The sequence below is a fragment of the Vespula pensylvanica genome, chromosome 12 (genome assembly GCF_014466175.1).
Source record: "Vespula pensylvanica isolate Volc-1 chromosome 12, ASM1446617v1, whole genome shotgun sequence".
Lineage (NCBI taxonomy): Eukaryota > Metazoa > Arthropoda > Insecta > Hymenoptera > Vespidae > Vespula > Vespula pensylvanica.
The window spans coordinates 536,405-556,995 of record NC_057696.1 but is presented as its reverse complement, the minus strand read 5'-3'; the positions used below and the strand labels follow the sequence as shown (position 1 = coordinate 556,995).

At 31.7% G+C, this 20,591-nt stretch overlaps 2 protein-coding genes across 3 annotated transcripts; one reads left to right on the top strand and one right to left on the bottom strand.

Annotated features, from left to right (window-relative positions):
* Positions 1-99: 99 nt before the first annotated feature.
* LOC122633614 (lipopolysaccharide-induced tumor necrosis factor-alpha factor homolog) lies at positions 100-5,498 on the top strand. The gene is made up of 4 exons (XM_043821698.1): positions 100-351; positions 3,377-3,547; positions 4,016-4,283; positions 4,690-5,498. The coding sequence occupies exons 2-4, from the start codon at positions 3,379-3,381 to the stop codon at positions 4,790-4,792; spliced, it is 540 nt and encodes a 179-aa protein (XP_043677633.1). The 5' UTR covers positions 100-351; positions 3,377-3,378; the 3' UTR covers positions 4,793-5,498.
* Positions 5,499-9,064: 3,566 nt separating this feature from the next.
* Positions 9,065-13,623, bottom strand: LOC122633304 (acetylcholine receptor subunit alpha-like 2). 2 transcript variants are annotated; one of them, XM_043821060.1, is made up of 8 exons: positions 13,367-13,623; positions 12,251-12,475; positions 12,105-12,149; positions 11,865-11,974; positions 11,608-11,788; positions 10,852-11,542; positions 10,564-10,775; positions 9,065-10,226 (listed from the first exon to the last, which is right to left on the bottom strand). In XM_043821060.1, the coding sequence occupies exons 2-8, from the start codon at positions 12,428-12,430 to the stop codon at positions 10,017-10,019; spliced, it is 1,629 nt and encodes a 542-aa protein (XP_043676995.1). In that variant the 5' UTR covers positions 12,431-12,475; positions 13,367-13,623; the 3' UTR covers positions 9,065-10,016. The 2 variants fall into 2 exon arrangements, with proteins under 2 accessions (XP_043676995.1, XP_043676994.1); XM_043821059.1 differs by having other exon boundaries at positions 10,849-11,542; positions 13,367-13,622.
* Positions 13,624-20,591: the final 6,968 nt, after the last annotated feature.

Sequence of the window (20,591 nt, the reverse complement as noted above, 5' to 3'; positions counted from 1 at the left end):
CGCCGCCTCAATGACGCCATCTTATGAAAGATACTATGTATCTATCGTATCGATAAGTTACGTCGTTCGAGAATCGAGTGTGAATCGATAGTGCTTTTTTTTTTAGATACAGTGTCGGTCGAGACTCTTCGTGTGTTGTTTGCCTTTTGCTCTCGTCTGGTTCACGTGTGGAATATTCCTAAGGAAAGGCAACGAAGATATTCGTGTGAATTTTGTGACAGTTAAGGAGAAAAGACGTGCTTACGCGAAGAGTCGTGTTATATAGCCAAGCTTTTTTAGATTTTCTAGAGAAATAACCTCAATCACAAGGCACAGTTCGAAACGTAAACTTTCGTCATAGTCTACATTAAAGTAAGTTTTATCATTCTTACGTCGATTATTTTGATTTGTTCGTTATACCTGTCCTGTCCATTTTCTTTTTCCTCTTTTTATTTTTTCTTTCTTTCTTTTTACGCATCGAGAATAAAAGAATTTTCTTTTTATATGTATGAAAGAGTTTCAAGGTAGAAGGAACGAAAAAGGACGCTTAGAACGAAGGGTCGAATTGCGTTGTGGGCCGTTATGTATAAGTTTTGTATATCTATAGATGTATATCAAAATCCAACAGACGAATATCTTACGTCATTGTGTCAACTCACCGGTTAGCGACGTTTTCATGTTATATTTGTTCTTGATAATTTGTATATCTTTTTTGGTTTTTTTTATTATTAATTTTCGAAAGAGACAGAGAGAAAGGGTGAGAGAGAGAGAGAGAGAGAGAGAGAGAGAGAGAGAGAGAGAGAGAGAGAGAGAGAGAGATATTCGTATGTAAATTTGACGTGTAATTATGCCATTAGCTTACATCGAGTGATACTTCTTGATTTGTAGAGTTGCGTTCGGTCGATAAAATAAAAAAGAAAGAAAAAAAAAAATAAAAGAAAAAACTTTTCCACGTAACTATTCTTTCCAAGAAACTATTCTTCTAACAATTTTCTAATAAATGTACACACACACACACACACACACACACACACACACACACACACACACACACACACACACACACACACACACACACACACACACACACACACACACACACACACACACACACACACACACACACACACACACACACACACACACACACACACACACCGCATACATTGCTCACACTTGAATTCGCTCGTGTCGTCGCCGTCATCTTTGAGTACGTTACTTAACATCTAACTTTCTATTCCCAAGTCGTAGCACCTATTTATGTTCAAATATTAAAGTAGATGGATGTATGTATATGTACCTAGGTAAATACATATATGTATTTATGTATGTATATCTTCTTTTCCGGTTGCAACTACAACTTTAATTGTCTCTCTCTCTCTCTCTCTCTCTCTCTCTCTCTCCCTCCTCCTCTCTCTCTTTTCTCTTTCTCTCTTTCTCTATCTATCTATCTATCTATCTATCTATCTATCTATCTATCTATCTATCTATCTATCTATCTATCTATCTATCTATTTATCTATTTATATATCTATCTATTTATATATCCATCTATTTATCTCTCATTTTACAAGAAGTTTAAAAATTTGATAAATCAGCCATCTTTTTCTACCACATATTTATTTGGCATATTATTTCGTAAGATGATATCATTTTCGTCCGTTATAAGGAGAAGTTGCCAAATTCGTTCCGTTCGTTTGCACTGTAACTCATCAATATCCACTTTATTGTCGAATGTAAATAATATTTAATAATAAATATTGGCTCTGACGCACAATGGCTGCTCGTTCTATTGAAAAAATAAGATAGAAAGTACGTTTGTTATTATAATTTTTAATTTCATTTAATATTCTTCTTTTTTAATAATTCGTTTTAATTATACGGGATATAAATGCAATATAAAAAGTATAAAAGTAGAGTATTTGAAGTAACATATAAGGTAAATAATATATAAAGTAAATAATATATTATAGATTAAACATTTATGGATTTAATTTTATGTACGATTTATTTATTTTTTATTTATAGCATATATATATTTAGTTATTTATTTATAAATTTATATATATATATATATATAAAGCATTTATATCAACTAAGAAATACGAAATACTTTAAAAGTAACAATATTCTCCCGTATTACTAAATCCATTTAAAGGATTTTAATCGACATTTATGATTAATGTAAGTCGTAATTCTATAATGTTTTTAAATCTTTCATCACTCGAAATAATTTTGTTACGAAACAAATTGTATTTGTAAATATTTGTTTTTAATTATAATTGATTTAAGTTTAATTATATGAATCGTTTGTAAAATAATGATCGTTTTCTTACGAATGTATGCATGTATATATGTATACATGTAGTATAAATCTTACACGTTGGAAAATATAATATTGGTTTCACGATAACAGAAACGGTCGGAAATTTTTTCTTTAACGTTAGTTATGGACGTAAATGTATTTCTTGATAATCCAGTTATTTCTGCCTTATACAAACATCTTTTCATTATTACTTTTCACTTCTCCATTCAATTCATTATTTATCTTCTCGGAAAAAGATAAGAGATGAACAATAAGACACCATTGTTTATTTAATCTAGAAACAACGTTCTAATAATCTTCGACATTACGTATATCTAACAACGTATATATTTTATATTGCGTTACTTTTGTTTTTGCTTTTTGTTTTCTTCTTTTTTTTTTTTTAACACAAACACACACTTTTTATATGAATAAATGTTTCGTAAATCGTATGCTTTATCAGTCCTTTTTTGTGATACACTTTATTTGAAAAATGATACGAATAAACGACAATCTATGTAAGTTTTTTAAATAGTATGCTTTTCGTATCGAGTTACCAATTTTTTTGTGATACACTTTATTTGAAAAAAGATACAAATAAACGATAATCCATGCAAGTTTCTTTTTAATCGTATGCTTTTCATATCGAGTTACCAGTTTTTCTCTGATACACTTTACTTAGAAAACGATACAAATAAACGATAATTCATGTCAGTTTTTGTAATCTTATGCTTTTTTTTTTTTCGTATCGAGTTACGTTTTTCTGTGATATACTTTATTAAAAAAAAAAAAAAAAGAAAAAAAAAAATGATATAATTAAACGATGTAAGCGTTATTTAATCGTATGCTTTTTCCATTGAGTTACTATTTCTCTCTCATTTTTTTTTTTCTTTTCCCTTTTATAGAACAATTTATTTGCAAAAGAATCATGAACAATGAAGAACGATATTCTAGATTAAATAAACTTTTTTGTAATCGTCTAAGTAATCATTAATCACTGTCAATATCGTGTCGTAAGGTTTTAAACCTTCTCATCGAGTTTACTACTTCATTAAAATCTCATCATTTATCATTGATCCTTTATTTTCGAAGATATGGAGAAAACTACAGGAGCTGGTGGTAGCAACATGGAACCATCAGCACCTATGCAAGCGTCATTACCAACAGGTCCACCTTCTTACGAAGAAGCTATTGCTTATGGTGGAGGTTTACCTAATCCTCCATACCCCGTAGGAGTATCGGCGATGCCAGTACCACCAACGTGTATGTTATATTGTATAATATTAAAACCCGTTGACATCGATAGAATAAATGATCTATTTTGAATAGTTGAGATCGTTTAGATGTTTAGTTGATAGAGATATTAGAAAATATATGATCGATCATTGCGATCGGTTATTAAACAAAATATTTGCCATAAGAGAAAACAATTAATTAAAGAAATTAACGTACGATATATTCTTGATTAATTCGATAGATTCTTTCGTTATTTTGTTTGTTTGTTTCTCGTCATTTTAATTTATTCCTATTAGATATAATTATAACGTATTCGATTAAAATTTTTCGTGGGAGATATTCGGATACGCGATCGATCGATCATTGAAGTCGAAAATAAAATGAAAACTTGCGAATGGAAAAATGTGTAATAATATTCTTGATTAATTTTCTTTTTATTTTTTCACATTTTGTTAGATTAGATATATGTACGACGTATTTCTGTACAAATTTCAGATAACCAGCCACCGAAACAGACTACAATGCCAATGCCCTCGAATTATGCTGTGCCGAATGACCACAGTGCATCGCAGCCGTTTAATACGAATCAGAACTTTGCACCTCCGCCGGAAGTGCGGATCATTCACCAACATGTAACCTTCGCTCTAGGTCCACACGCGATCAAAATGACTTGTCCGACGTGCCATACTGACATTAAGACTACTACGATATCGGATCATCAACCGAGTGCTCACATCTGTTGTATCGTGCTTTGCTTATTGGGGTAAGTATTATACTTTAATAGACGTAACGCTTATAAATATAGATATGTATATATTTTTAGATATATATCCGTTTTTTATATATATATATATATTAAATAATTTATAATATTTTGTATATTATAACAGTGATATATTATATATTATAAATATATACATATATTATATGTTATTTATTAATATATTTTATATATGTTAAATATTAATATTAATTCATAATATATTTTATATATATATATATATTATATATATTATATTATATATCTGCTATATTTTATCTATCGATAAAAATGATAATATATAAAGGAAAAAGAAAATTCATGGCCTTTGTAACACATGCGAGTTAATCTAACATAAAATTTCTTTCTCAAGAAGTATTATATAAGATCGATAAAATTTTCATTTCAGATGTTGTTTATGCTCTTGTTTGCCTTACTGCATGAGTGCCTTCATGAGCGTCCATCACTTTTGTCCTAATTGCAAAAATTATATTGGTACGTGGAAGGGCTGATTGTTACTATAAAAAGTGCATCTAAATGACACGCACTTTTTCTCAGCCTTCCATGTAATTAGGTACTGTGTTATTCCATGAAAACAGAAGAAAACCAAAAAAAAAAAAGAAAAAGAAAACAGAAAAAATATAACAAAACTATGTATTCGATACTCTATACTCGTCGCGTATAAAAAGTAATGGAAGAGTGGTTAATAAGGGTACCTACATATATTATAGCAGGTTGTGCTGCAAATAGTATATATATATGTATGTATGTATGTATGTATGTATGTATGTATGTATGTATGTATGTATGTATGTATGTATGTATGTAGGTGTGTACGTATCATATGTGTATACATGCAAGCTCTACGCTTATTCTTTACGAAACATTCGAATGCAACCTATATGGAGTGATAGTCACCTAGTTTAAATTCTATTCAATTAGAATTAGCCGTACGTATGAGAGAGTAGAGCAAATGGGACTGAGAAAGCGATAATATATTTATATCATCGTTAGTAAGGATGTATAACAGTGTTATTCTCGCTTACATTTATTACATTCCATATACGATATAGTAAGACTCTTTCCCAATAAGATGAAAGAATTTTAAGACATCCTTTTTGAAAAGGAGAACACGTGTATCTCCTTGAGGCATTTTCGATATAGCGAGTAGTGATCGATGTATGTATATATATATATACACATACACACATACGCATATATATATATAATTTATTTATATATGTATTTTGTATATATATATATTTATATATAAATATTTATATATATTATACATATATTATATATATTTATATATATATATATATACACATGTGTGTGTGTGTGTGTGTGTAAGACTGGAATTTAGGAATATTCCTGTTTATTATATCATGTAATCATCTTTTATTTTCTCTTTCTAGTATTTAAAATAAATTTATAATTAATTACGGAAAGTACAACAGTAGACCTTTTTATTTTGGTATATTTTTATTTTAGAGGAAAAGAATCCGCAAAAAATCGTCTGACTTCCTGTTGAAGGTGTTGATGAGAATTTTTATTTTTGTATTATAAAAAAAAAAAAAAAAAAAGAAAGAAAGAGCGAGTTCTTTGGAAGGGATATAATATTAAACGAAGCGCACATAACGTAAATATTTTAATCTTTTCTATGATACAGGATGCAACATAAAATATGCGCTTTATACATTTGAATAAGAGAATAATGATTATAATGCAGGGTGTTAAGTGAGTGAGTAATCATGATAATTCATCACGTTGGATTTATTTGATTTTAATTGCTCAATGAAATCATTTATATAAAGGCAATATCGTTTTCTTACGAAGGTATATTGGAAGAAAGGGAAAAATGCTTTTGAAGAAAGACACGTGTATTTGCCATAATGAATATATTTCTAAGAGTATTCCACGCATGTTCTTTATATTAGTACTATACATAATTTTATATTTGTATTATACGTGATATATTATATATAATATACACATTTACATGCTAGTATTGTATATAATAAGTATTCTTGTGTATATTGCGAAGGATTTGTCATTCCGCTAGAGGAAAAAGAAAAAAGAAACAAAAAAAAAAAAAGAAAAAAAGAAAGAAAGAAATTTACTTTTAATTTTACGATAAATTCAAATTTATTATTTGATTTATTTAGAGCGAGTATCTCAAGTATCATTAATATTAATGTCATTTATGTCGAAATATAGAAATTGATGCTACAAAATTAATACTTATCTGTAACTGTTATAACATATCATGATGCTTATTTCAATGCATGATAAAATTCTACCGTATCATCAATTGCGAAATAGATAAGATCTTGATGTTCTTGAGATTTATCAAATTGAAATGTGAACGATGCGATCGGACTGCTTGACATTTGAAAATTCACATTGTAATGATTTTTAAAAATCACAAACTAATAAAAGCACGCTGGCGTCTATTACAAAAAAAAGAAAAGAAACGTGGTTTCCTGCAAAGATAATACAATTTTTTAAATATTTTTAAATATTTTAAAACCTTTTGATATGACAGCATTGCCCTCGAGTACTCTGTTGTTATATGGGCAGTCAGAATATGAGTGTGCACTTGAGCTTGGTACGATCGTGTACTTTATCACGAACTATGAACGTATAATTTATCGCTGACAGAGCGTAATATTTGATACTTTGTCACGCGTCATCTAAATTATTAGTTTCTTCATAAAGTTGTGTTGAATTAATATAATCGAAGCTTTGAATAAATATGAAATTTTAACGATTAACTTAAATCATCGATAGGATGATATAGTGAGTGTGCGATGATGAGTAACTATAGTCATCGTTTGATGACATCTAGCAAGTCGTAGACGGCTTCACATTTAACCAAATCGAATTTCAGTTAATCGATTAAGGTCATCAATATAGTTCAAAGACTAATGCTATTTCAATTTTATTCGATTATTTGAAATTAAATGAAAAAGCAAGCGAACAATTACATTTCAAAGGGTTGCGCAGAGGTTACTGCACAGTGAAAGACACGATTCTGATACAATTCCATCCCAAATCATTTCCTTTTTAGCATTATTATCATCATTGTCATTATTTTCATCTTTATCGTCTTTATTCTCATCATTCTTTTCATTATCATTTCCATAATTTCTATTATTTCCATCATCTCGTCATTTCTATTATATCTACTCCCATTTCCGATATTGGTATATGTAATTTCCTTATACGTGCGGTCAACCACATTACTATTACCATAATTATCTGTACATTCATACAAACCCACACTCACAGGTTTATTTTACAGATCTATAGCTACTTATGTAATCAAACAATGTAAAGTTAATATACTATTACCATTGCACTATCTACATAATTCATACTTACTCACACTCATACTCACATTCATGTATCCACATTCACTGTTTGTTTTATTTCTTGTTGCAAGTCTGTCAATACGATTGCTTAGTTACGGAGGAGACATTAAGAAGAAATCAAGAAACAATCGTAATTCATTTGATTCTAGACTGGCCATGTACAACGTGCAGCATTCTATTTTACAAAACGCAGTGAAGATATTTAGCAAAAGTAGTTGTTTTATTTACTCCGTTGAGTAGATAATAGTTGGTTAAAGTAGATCTCTTCCTTACCAGTTAGATATTACTCGGTTAATAACAATAGATTTCGCTTTATCGACCGAGAAAACTCAGGCGGTTTTAATTGATCTGTTATTGATCAATTCAAATTCAACCAAAAGATATTAAAGCTTTCGAGTTTACATAAATTTTCTTAAACCATTATAAAAGCTATATTAGTATTGACCCAGACAAATTAAATAGAATAATGGAATGAATCTGTCTTACTAAGTCAGTAGTACTGATAAAAGAATTAATCAAACCATGAAATAAACTACACTAGTAACAGTAAAACTCTGTTTATTGGTCGAATATCTTCGTTGATAATAATAGAGATCTGCTTTTTACCAACCAAATTTGGTAATAGTAGATACCAGTTTTATCCATCGGTAATTAGACGAGTAATGGTAGATTTCTATTTTACCGATAGTAGTTAGACAATATAAGAATCCTTTTTACCGATTGGTGACAATAGATTTCTATTTTACCGATAGTAGTTAGACAATATAAGAATCCTTTTTACCGATCGGTGATAATAGATTTCTATTTTACCGATAGTAGTTAGACAATATAAGAATCCTTTTTACCGATTGGTGATAATAGATTTCTATTTTACCGAACGGTAATAGTAGATACCTATTTTTGTTACTTAAGCTCAGTCAGTTTAATATTTACATTTATTTACAAAATTATATTTATTAAATTATAATTTAATATAACTTAAATTTAATGTCGCGTAATTATAAAAATAATTTACATGTCAGGCAATAAAGAATCGAATGTTATACTCTGATAAAGTATACATTCAATTCGTGATAAATACATAGTCTGCGCTAAAATGTACGCTGATGTTCGAATTGTCCATATAGCAGCAAAGTATTCACGGATGATGCTGTTGCAGCGAAAATATTAATAATATAGAATAAATCTCAAGTCAACTTAGAAATTTCAAATCCTCTTTTTCTGCACGATGTTTATTTGTAGAATATAAGATCTCGTTATATCATTAATAGCCTTTGTGTATAACTGCTCTTTCCATGTAGAACAAAAAGGAAAATGGAGCGTGAAAATTAGAAAAAGGACAAAAAGGAAGTTTACGTTGGAGTATATATAAAATAATTTTGAATAATTTTCATTCTTACGAATATATCAGTGTAATTATTATTTATTTATATTGACATAGGCATACAGTGTGTATCGAACAAATTCGATTATATTTTAATCATTTTTAATGAAAAAGATGTTGCTTATGTTTTTATTGAAAACTTACGTATATACATATATATGTATATATTTATAATATATTACTATTATTTTTATTTGCTCATCGGGAAGATTAATTGGAGCATCAACATGCTTTTGTATGCATAGTTAAAGATCAACGAATTATTTATATCTCTCCCCCATCTTATCATTAGAATAGTTTTAAAGATCTTACATTCGTATCATATCTATATTACATATTATTGGCACACCTGAAAATCAATTAATAGTATTTTTAATCGGGAAAAAAATCGTGTTTTTTCCCCAGCTAATAATTAAATCGAATTAGATAAACATACTTTAATTTTAAGGAATATTATTTTTTTTTTCTAGATTTCGTTAGAAACGTCACGTGAATAAGGCACGATGACGAATCTCTTCGAGTATCTACGTACGTTAATTATTCTTTTGATTTTTAGGCCACGTTTATTTCGAAATTGATCGTGATTTACAAATACAAGAGTGTATACACTTGTATGGAGAGACATTATTCTCTTTTAAACGTTTCATTTCATTTAAACCACTCGCTACATTTTTTTTTTCTTTTTTTTTTTATATTTTCCAAGTAAGAAACTGAAAGTGGACTAAATACGAATAAGTACGTTTAAATATTCTAGCGAAAAACGTATTTAGAATACGTAGTTAGAATTAGTCTACAGTTCTCTCTTTTTTTTTTTTTGTTTTTTCTTTTATCTTTTTGTAAAGAGTGACACCGTAACTCTTGTCTTTCAGATTTTCTTTTAACTCATTCGTATCCACGGAAACACTGGAAGACAAGAGGATTTTTATAAACTGTGCATTGTATGTTTAATATATAAATGAATGACGTTATAATTTTTTAAACAGAAGGTTCGGTTGAATGTTGGTTCGGTGGTAAATATTGTCGATGAGTAATAGAAGAATATTGCATGTCGATAGCTTTAGTAGTGTCGTACAGGGCAGGAGCTTCAGCGAGAATAGTAAGTGTTCCTCCTATGGAAGCTATCGTGAAGACAAAGAGAAAAAATCGATCGAGAACCATAGAGACATAACTCCAATCTTGATCCTCCTGCAAAGAATAAAAATTTATCTTTAATCTTTAGGGACAATGCTTTTTATTAAATTAGACAAGTATAATTTATTATAAACAGCTATAGTAATTAACATTAGAACTATCGATCTATTTTTATCATATTTTTTATACTAATAAATAAACAAAATAAACAGAAACAGCATCCGATTAATATTTTAATTTAACAATGTAATCATAATAAAAGAAGATATTTAAAATTGTTTATTTTGACAGATTTGATAATTTTAGTGTTGCAAGTAGATGCAAAAACATAAAAAGAAAATGACTGATTGAACACAAACTATGGAGATTAATTATATTCGTGAATATTTACAGAATTGAACTCGTCCTGCCGTTGTATATGATGTTGAATGAACGTCACATTGTGTAAAGCTTTCTCAAGTTCGAATGGATACTTTTTTTTAGGAGTGATGTCGCTCAGAGACTCATCCAATCCAGACATGACAGTTGGAAGTCCATTGTAGCCACCAAAACCTCCACCAAGAAATCTGTTGTGTGCAGTTGTTGTATGTAAGCCGTTGCAACCTGGAGAAGACGATATAATTTCGATTTACATATCATTATCATCATTATTATTTTTATTAATTGAAAAAAGTACCACCGATACGTTGATGACGAGCAGAATCCGGAGAAGAGATGATGGAGGAAGATTGAACAGCAGCTGCAACGGCTGCATTGAATTTACTTTTTTTCCTAGATTTCCCTCCTCCATGTATTTTGTAAGCAGCAAGATCATGGTTAAAATCATCCTGTACTCTCATTAGTAATAACCTTGGTAATTGTTGAAGGAATATCTTTCTGACCCACGGTGCCATTTTGTGTGTACTTGGTTTACGATAATGAACATTTAATATTATTATTGTTATAACTACCGAAAGACCTACGAGGATCATCGTGAAGAGTAAGTATTTGCCTAATAATGGTAATGCTAACGAAGTAGACGGTATGATTTCTGATATCAATAGGAAGAACATTGTTTGAGATAGGAGAATGTTGATACACAAGGCTATTTTCTCTCCTGAATCAGCAGGTAGATAGAAAGCCAATACCGAAAGATAAGAGATGCTCACGCACGGTACGATTAGGTTCACCGTATAGAAGAGAGTTTTACGACGTAACGTGATATTGAAGAATATGTCGGGATAAGGTTCGTGACAACAGGGATAATACTTCTTGTGACGTTCCGCTGGTACACCTAAAATGTCCCATTCGACACTTGGATAATATTCACGTAGATCGATACCAACTTCTACTTTGTCTCCTAATTTTTGATTAATGTGTTTCAAATCGATCTGAAAAGTAATTTTAATTAACATCGATTTTGCATTTTGCTTTGATTAAATTCTTTCTGACCAACCTGGAAGCCATCGTACGTCCACGAACCAAACTTCATGAAACAAGTTTGCTGATCGAATGGAAAATATCTGACGTCGATTTCGCAGGATGATTTAAAAATAGCTGGTGGTGTCCAAAGAACTTTACCCGTGAAATGTAAAATAGCTTTTGTCATGGTGGTTACGCCATATTCTCCATCGGCGCTGAAAATTGATGTTACAATTTTTTTATCTGTTTTATCCGGGATAGAAGGAGGTATTTTAGGATGAAATTTCTTACTTGTTGTAAAGTACGATATCGGGTAACCATATATGTTCGCTCGGTACATAGAGTTCCGTCACACCTCCATATTCCGATGGATCCCATTGAAACTTGTGATCCTGCCATTCCTAAAAGTTAACCAAATTCATTTATTATTATTATTATTATTATTATTATTATTATTATTATTATTATTATTATTATTATTATTTTAAATATTAGGATCATTGTAATAGTTTATAACATCGTTATACTTACATGTTCTAACCAAACGTTTGTTGTTAAGATTTGATCCTTTAAATTCTATAAGTATATAAAATTATTAGTTACTTTTTTTTCAAGATATTTATATTATAATAAATGTATATTTTAAAAGAAGTGAACAAATTATAGATTTTTCTTACCAGGTCAATGAGCTGCGAGAGACGAAGACCTAGCTTAACAACGACCGTATCTGTGTTGTTCAAAACGGGTCGAATAAGACGATTGTAATTCGAGAGTAGGTCATCGTAAAGTCGTTTAGCATCGGGATTTCCATAGCAAATCCTCGCTGTGAGGATCACGGTAATTAATCTGACTATCATTATAATTCGGTTGTGTATATTTATTTATATATTGTTATTGACTCCCTGAAAAAAGTTAGAAATATTTCCTGATCATTTTCTCGTTATTTTTATACAAAAGAAATTAAAAAAGATAAAAAAGAATAATAAAGACAAAGCAAAAAGTAGAATATATAAAAATAAAGTATAGAAAAAATGTTACTCCAATCAACCGAGAAATATTTCCTTTCTCCGTTAGCAGTATCGACGACTCTAGGTCGATCAATAAATTATTGTCGAAACGAGGCTGTAGTTTAATAGAATCGACACTTTTACCTTTATAACGTTAGCTTAACTAGGCTTTATATGCTATTGCTAGTCAGGGATTTATGAACCTGTTGCGTTAACTACCATCTATCTATATTGACTTTATGTCGAAGGAGTCGAAATTAAACTTGGAATCGTTTATACATATTGGGGTATCATTTCTTCCAGTTAATATTTCCTTCGATTTATATCGTTTAACAAATTTCAATTTTTTATGAATAGATTTTATCATTTAAACAATTTCCAACAAATTTTAAATAAATATCTTATAAATTTTTGTCTCAATTTTTGCTATATATATATATATATATATATATATATATATATATATAAATAAATGAATGAATACATATATATGAAAATTTAGAAAATATTGCATTTTTTTTCTCGAATATATATATATATATATATATATATATATATATATATATATATATAAATACCGATACGTTTTAAAAACAACGATTAATTTTAAACAAACTATACTTTAGATTTTAATTAACAGTAAACGTAAAAAATTATATTCAAATCACTGAATATGTCAAATAGATTAAATCAATTTACACGTGCTTTTTCTTTTTCTAAAAAAAAATTTGCGAAACTGATCTTTCAATCTCTTGGATGAATGTAAAACGCGAGATAGTTACGTACTCGTTAATCAGGCTTCCAAAAAGTGTCGGTGCGCGTATCTCGTAGGGCGAAATCTTGTGGCTCTAGGTAGATGTCATAATCTAAACGCCAACTCGCACGATCTTCCTTTTGGTCTTGCTTTTATCGATCGGAAATGTAAGAAGGATTCGTCGTGTATCGCATTACTCACACGGATTTGTAGCGTTCAATGAAACGACGGAAGAACGTAGAACAGAAATGGCATTGTGTACAGCCAATGGACCACTGGATGATGGTACATGCATCTTAGATTCGCAGGATCAATACAGCATTGCGCATGCACCGACGTGCTCGACCGTACCTGCGCCATGTGAACGAACTTTAACAGCGCAGACTCGCGCGCACAACTCGGCATTCCGCATGTAATAGAATAAAAAAAGAAGAAAGAAGAAAAGAAAAAAGAAAAAAAAAATCAAAAAAAAAAGGAAAGAAAGAAAGAAAAAGAAGGCTTAACTTATGCGCTCATCTCTTTGGACTCTTTTTCAGAGGAACATTTTCTTCGTGCATTTTCTTGCTTCCTTTCGTTCTCAGCGATATTTCCTTATTTATGATTAATTTTTAATCGACGTGATCAATCCGTTTTAACAATTTTCTTTTCTTCGTTACTACAACAATTTTATATAATTACAGTTTTGCAAGTATTGTTAAGAACAGTCCATTTGACGAATCGAATAACGGAAGTCAAGTCACTAACACGTTCATAGAAATAACACTACTGCGTTTCACGTATTTGAAAAGATTTATTATTGTATTCCCACATGTGTTCTTTTTATTTTTCATTTTCTTTTTGTTTGTTTGTTTGTTTTTTTCCTTTATTTATTTGCCGTTAACCGAATTCTTCGTTGGTGAGATAGAAGCGTTAGGAACGTCGACAAAGTCTAGATACGATTTCAACGTTCGGAGACTAACACAACTCTCTAATAAACACGATTATTTTCCGGGTTTCCTCGTGTGAAGCACTACGAGGATGGCTGCCGTGCCACTCTCGGGTGTCATCGTCAAGGGTAACTGCCCTCTTTTGCTCACACAGCTGCGTAAGCGCTCCGATAACATCGTTTTCGAGCTCGTTCTCATCGTTTATGATTTATATTTGACATTGGTACTATGCGCTTTTAGCGAAAACCATCTCGATTAATCGGCATGTACGTCGTCCGAAAAGATTTTCATTTCACCAAACGATCATTCAAACTCGACAGAGAACAATTTACTGAAGATACAATGGATACGTTTCGTGTTATACAAGTTGCATGGCTTATATCGTATCAGCCAATAAGTAATATAAGAATTTTCAATATTTTTGATATTTTTTTCCCTTTTTTCTTTCTTGTCTTTTTTTTTTTTTTTTTAATTGAAAGTTCTAACATTACTTATCGATCTTATCCGAGTTAATTAATAGTAAATCAATAAAAATAAATAATAGTTAATCAATAAAAAAGTAACTGATAATTCCGACATTATTTATTAGCCGATCGAATACAACTATGGATCATGTGTGTACATATTTGGAAACATGTATTTATACGAGATATAAGGTTTTAATTATCCGTTCATTCTGTACGATCTATAAATCGTAAAAAATTGCCGATATAGTATAATAATAAGTTTTATATGAAAATATAAAACTTATAGAGATATCAGGTTATATGTTAAATAAGGCTAGGATAATTTTTGCATCGTTTATATGAAATATATGTTGTATAAAGATCTATTGTATTATCATTGAGTATTCCAAGCGTTACCTTCTTAATGGGCTAGCTTTTAACTTTGATTTGTGATACCTCGAGCGTGGGTGGGTACGTAAGCGTAAAGAACATCATTAGCCATGAGACCCTCGTAGATTTTGGAAGGACCCTATAGTAAATAGATTCGCTACATCGTCGAAGGATAATATAGAGTATTCATATCGTCCTAATAGATCCTCGGTATCCGGCTAATAATCTTTAGTTTGGTACTGTGTTCACATGACGTAGATAGATTGCTTTAACGATATATGTATAATATATAGAACGATAAACTATCTGAAAATAGGTCGTGCTTAATATAATATATACTACTGTACTTTATAGTTTACAATTAATTTGAATAATGTTTAAAGTAGTCTTCTTTGATAAAAGGAGGAGAGGTTTTCCTCTTTCTCTGGTTGTTGAGAAAGAGAAAACCATATGAGAAAGAGAGAGAGAGAGAGAGAGAGAGAGAGAGAGAGAGAGAGAGAGAGAAAATTTGTGAAGCTTTTAGCTCGACGATACGAGATATAATAATCGAGAATCCCTTCCCTTTCGCGAAGTAACGCAAAACGATCGTTCTTTTCTAAGTTCTCATCTTTCTTCACGTTATCGCTATTTCTCTACGTTATAATATAATAGTAATAGGTCTACCCATTAAGTCTATCTTTATTTTCAAGCTCGTTTCTATTTTTTTCCAATACTTCTTTTTCTTACTTTTCATATATATCTATACATGTATATATATTATTGTACATTATATTATTGTACATATTGTTGTACATATATATATATATATATATATATATATATATACACACACACACACACACATACATACGTACACACGCACGCGCACACATCTATATAGGTATACGAATATTTCTCTATTTTCTATATGTACTATATACTATTCCTGGCCCGTTATAACAATGACAAATGTGACTGTTTTCCGGCTTTCCTAGTGCGAAGTACTAGCTCGAGAAATACTATGACGTCACATTCGAGTGCAGACGAGAGGTAACTGGCCTCTCCTACGTAAATACGCACTCGTCATATATTCTCTCTTACACATATATTCTCATACATACATATATACATATATTCTGTTATTGTACGTACACGTAGATGCGTTCTCGTAGAGAAATTTTCAAGAACGACAAGTTCGACGATCCAATTGTACTTCGAAATAACGGAAGCATCGTTTGTAACGTTAAAAGCGTCTGTTATCGTAGATGGACCGAGTTATCGGAGCGAATGCACTTCGATTCGAATCGTTGCACTACCGGTTCATTTCTATTCGAATTAGAAATGGATCAACTGGAAAACTTTTTTCTTTTTCTTTTTCTTTTTTTTTGGACATTTTCTTCTTTCATTCTTTTTTCTCTATTCCGTTAGGTCACGATCAAGATCGTGTGAGATTGAAAACATTATTTTCTTTTTCTTTTCTTTCTTCTTCTTTTTTTTCTTTTTCCTTATTTCGTTAGAAAAAATTCATATACTAAAAGATAAAGATATTTTACTACTTTGTACTACTTCATACGATATTAACATTGCTTTTGTGACAACTTGTATTAGCACATAGATCATACAAGCTTACACTCTTGGGTCTTGTCTACGTTGCATGTACTGTATCCGGCAGGTGTAAGGAATATGCTCTGTACATGGGTGCATCAAAATTCACTACAGCTTCTCTCTTTCTCTCTCCATGCACCCTTCTTATCCCTTCGCTGGCATACGAAGTTGCTAATAGTCTAGTAAACTGAGTGCAATTTACGATGATGTATATTATTTCACGAAGACTAGTTCGAGTAACATTTGACGTTCAACGTTCATAACATTGAAAGTTTAAAATTAATAAGAGAAATTTTATATTCAGTTCTTCTAAAAGGTTTCTTCTTTTTATTGACATTTCTTTTCTCCTGAAATTTTACAGAGAGAGAGAGAGAGAGAGAGAGAGAGAGAGAGAGAGAGACAAAGAGAGAGAGAGAGAGAGAGAGAGGAAACAAGAGACAGTGCATCGATCGTTTGATCATAAATCATTCCTATGGAAAGAAAAAAAATATATAAAGGAAGTTCCGCTTATCTGTCAGAGAAAATTCATTTTCGGACGTCACCGGGTTAATCTTCCGAATTATTTTTCCGGTTGGCAAGCTTGAGGAACGTCCATCGGTCTATCGCTATTCACACTCAATTTCCAAACTTTCCTGAAAGATCGATCGAGTCCCATCAGCTTTCGTCCGGTTTTCCTTCTTCACATCCCTCTCTTCCTTATCACTCGACCCCATAATCCTTGTTTCGGGGTGTATATAACAACGATACTACGACATCCCTTACTATCAGCTAAAATTAATAAAACGTGTTGTCTTTACAAGAGATAGGACATGTTATTACAAACGTTATACGAGATAACTCAACTAACGTTTTTTATTACTGACTCAAATATCATCGACTATTTTTCGACGATAGAAATATCAAAATAAATAATTTGTTTCTATTAAAAAGGGACAATATTCTGATTAACGCAACATTTTTGTCTAGATATCTTCGTAGAGATTTATCAGATCATAGATGTCTTCTTTTCTCTTCTTCTTATCTTTTTTTTTAATATATCGATATATTTTTATTATCACAACACATGTTGTAGCATATAAATAGACGAATTAAACGATATGAATTTGTTGAGATTAAAAAAGAAAGAATGACATTCGTAAAACGTTTAGATTTTAAATGTTTCATATTCGTTCCTTTGAATCATTTGCAGAGCGATTACGATAAATCCAATTTTGAAGATGATCGAGAAACTTGGATTGTTGAGGATCAAAATTGTACTTATATAATGTTTAATTTATAATATAATAATAATAATAATAATAATAATAATAATAATCGTCGCCACACATGACTACACTTTTACACTTCCTTTCCTCTGCTTGCGTTAATTGTTCAAAAGTTTAAGCTGAGCCGAATGTTTTCAAGTTGCCGAACGACGTAACTCTGGCGATCGACTTTGTTCGTCGTTTCGAAAGAGAGATAGTTTAGCGATGTTTCCTCTAGAACTATTTTGGAACGCGAGTAATGCAACACTTTGTTCTTGTCTCTCTCTCTCTCTCTCTCTCTCTCTCTCTTTCTCTCTCTCTCTTCATTTCTTTCTCTTTCGCAACGTTGTATCGTCGAAGCGAATTATTAATCAATTCCGAGCCTTGGGAATGTCCTCTCAGACAGAAGCAATCTTCCTTAATCACAAGGAAAGTTACAGTTAAAATCGCATTCTTGAAATTTCTGTTGAGGAGTCTGCCGAGAAGCTCAGAGAGGAATAGGGAGAAAGAATGAGAGGTGGTGATGTTACTAGTGATGGTTCGTGGGTTAGAATGAGATCGAAGATGAGAGGGTTAGAAGAGGATACTAGCGTTGACTCGAAAGAGCCTCCTGACGTGTACCGGTAATTAATGTGGTCTCACGCATCGGCCAATCTTCTATATCTCGCGAACTAAGGATAAACGGGGATGGGAGGACTAGAAAGTGAAGGAAAGCAATAGAGTAGGAGGAGAGGGGGAGGAAAAAGAGGAGAGGAAGGTAAAGTGGAGGGGTTGTGAGATAAGCTAAAATCCCATTATAGTTCGTTGTTGAATTCTCTTGGTATCCACCGAACGGTCTGAAGCCGTTTCTCTAGCTTCTCTCTCTCTCTCTCTCTCTCTCTCTCTCTCTTGCTACATATATATATATATATATCTTTATCTTTCTCTTTCTCTTTTTGGAAGGTGGAGAAGCACGGCCCGTTTTGCAGTTCCAGGATAATAGCCAGGGCGGTGTCGGACTTTAAATGACTGTTTGGGCTCGCGGTTCGTAAATTATGCCGACCCCTTTAGGGACACCCGGTATATTCTACCTACGTATGTACATATGTACGTAGCTAGAGATAGATACGTGTGTACGTGGCTAAGAGAACAATATTAACGTTCCTCGTCTGGCGCATCCTCGTCGTCACGGCTTATGCTTCGCCGATTATTATATAGAGCTTATTTCACCGTAGGAATTAATTCGACCCCTTTAACAGTTTCACATCGAGTGTGTCTTTTCTGTGATTGCATATCTTTGCATGTAAATGTGGAAAAATAAAAATGATATGAAAGAGAGAGAGAAAGAGAGAAAAGTGAAATAATTCGTGGGAAAGAGAAAAACAATAAGCACGTAGAAAAGTATAATAATATTGAAGTATGTCATTATTAAGCGTACGGCTGGTGTAATTTCGTGATTGTTACGAAGCGTAGAGAGAAAAAGAGTTTTCGTTGGGACTCCAAAGATCAACGATTCTTAGTATCGCCAAGATAAAAGAGAAAGAAAAAGATCAAATCTTCTCAGGTTCTTTTTTCACTTTTACGAGCAAATCGTCTCGTCTCTGTCCTTCTTTCGATTGAGAAGTCAGTAAAGAAACGAACCTAACACAAACGGAGACTCGACTGGGAACTCGGCAGGACTAAAGAGGTGTAGTGGGTGGGGAGTATCGAGATACGAACTCTCTTTCGTCTATCTTTCTCGCGAGTCCCAGGGGTGTCGTCCCGTTCCGTCTGTCACCGACATCATCCGCTCGAATTCTGATCTTTCAACGAACGTTACGGGCAAGACGTTCGTTCCCACGGGAGTTGAAAGCGCGCGAGTGTTCAAAGAAAAGGGGAAAAAGTCGGTGTTTGAGGAAACATCATTAAAGCTGGGAAAAGAAAGAGGAGAGAGGGTGGAATCGAATAGGTTCACGAACGCCACTCGAACGGCCTTGAGTATTCGTCTCAACGACTAATTTTTCACCTTCCCGTTTCTTTCATTCGATTAATCGACCTAACACTCGTTACGATGTTCCTTTCACGAATGTATCGATATTTTCTTTTTTTCTTCTCTATCTTTTCAACGAAAGATCAGTAAGTTGATTGATATTTGTTTTACTGTCTTTCGGCGCAGAAATATTCTTACCTTGTTTCTAATATTAGATCTTCTTAATTAAATGAAAACAATATATTTATATACTATTCATGAAATATTTAATTAACCCCTTTTCTCTTAAGCCTTATATATAAAGAGAATATATGTATATTAAAGTTATATGTATACGCATGTACTCACATTTGAACGAGGCTCATAGATACACACACACATATATATATCGGGTCGAAATGCTTATACATTTACACGTTAAATCTGAATCTTCCAGGACTTGTAGTAGCACGGAAACGTGCTCGTAAGATCAAGTTGTGGTTTATATCGAGATATTCGTACAAGATGACGACGGTAACTATGTAACATACAAAAATTAACCAAATCTACGAGGAGACACTTTTCTGTAGGAACGTTGCCACCGTTCTTTATAGAAATTTCTTCGCAATTGTAGAGATTATACCTGTAGTATAAATTGTATAGAAAATTGCAATAGGTACGTAGTTACGAGTCGAGTAATATGAAACGTTTAAAGAAATTTTAAAAAGTCTAAAGGGAAG

Coding starts and splice junctions, on each gene's coding strand:
- LOC122633304 (XM_043821059.1), bottom strand. CDS start 12,430: ATGATAGTCAGATTAATTACCGTGATCCTCACAGCGAGGATTTGCTAT. Junction 12,150..12,250: donor TCTCGCAGCTCATTGACCTG/GTAAGAAAAATC, acceptor ATATACTTATAG/AATTTAAAGGATCAAATCTT. Junction 10,227..10,563: donor GGCAGGACGAGTTCAATTCT/GTAAATATTCAC, acceptor TATTCTTTGCAG/GAGGATCAAGATTGGAGTTA.
- LOC122633614 (XM_043821698.1), top strand. CDS start 3,379: ATGGAGAAAACTACAGGAGCTGGTGGTAGCAACATGGAACCATCAGCA. Junction 3,548..4,015: donor GATGCCAGTACCACCAACGT/GTATGTTATATT, acceptor TACAAATTTCAG/ATAACCAGCCACCGAAACAG. Junction 4,284..4,689: donor ATCGTGCTTTGCTTATTGGG/GTAAGTATTATA, acceptor TTTTCATTTCAG/ATGTTGTTTATGCTCTTGTT.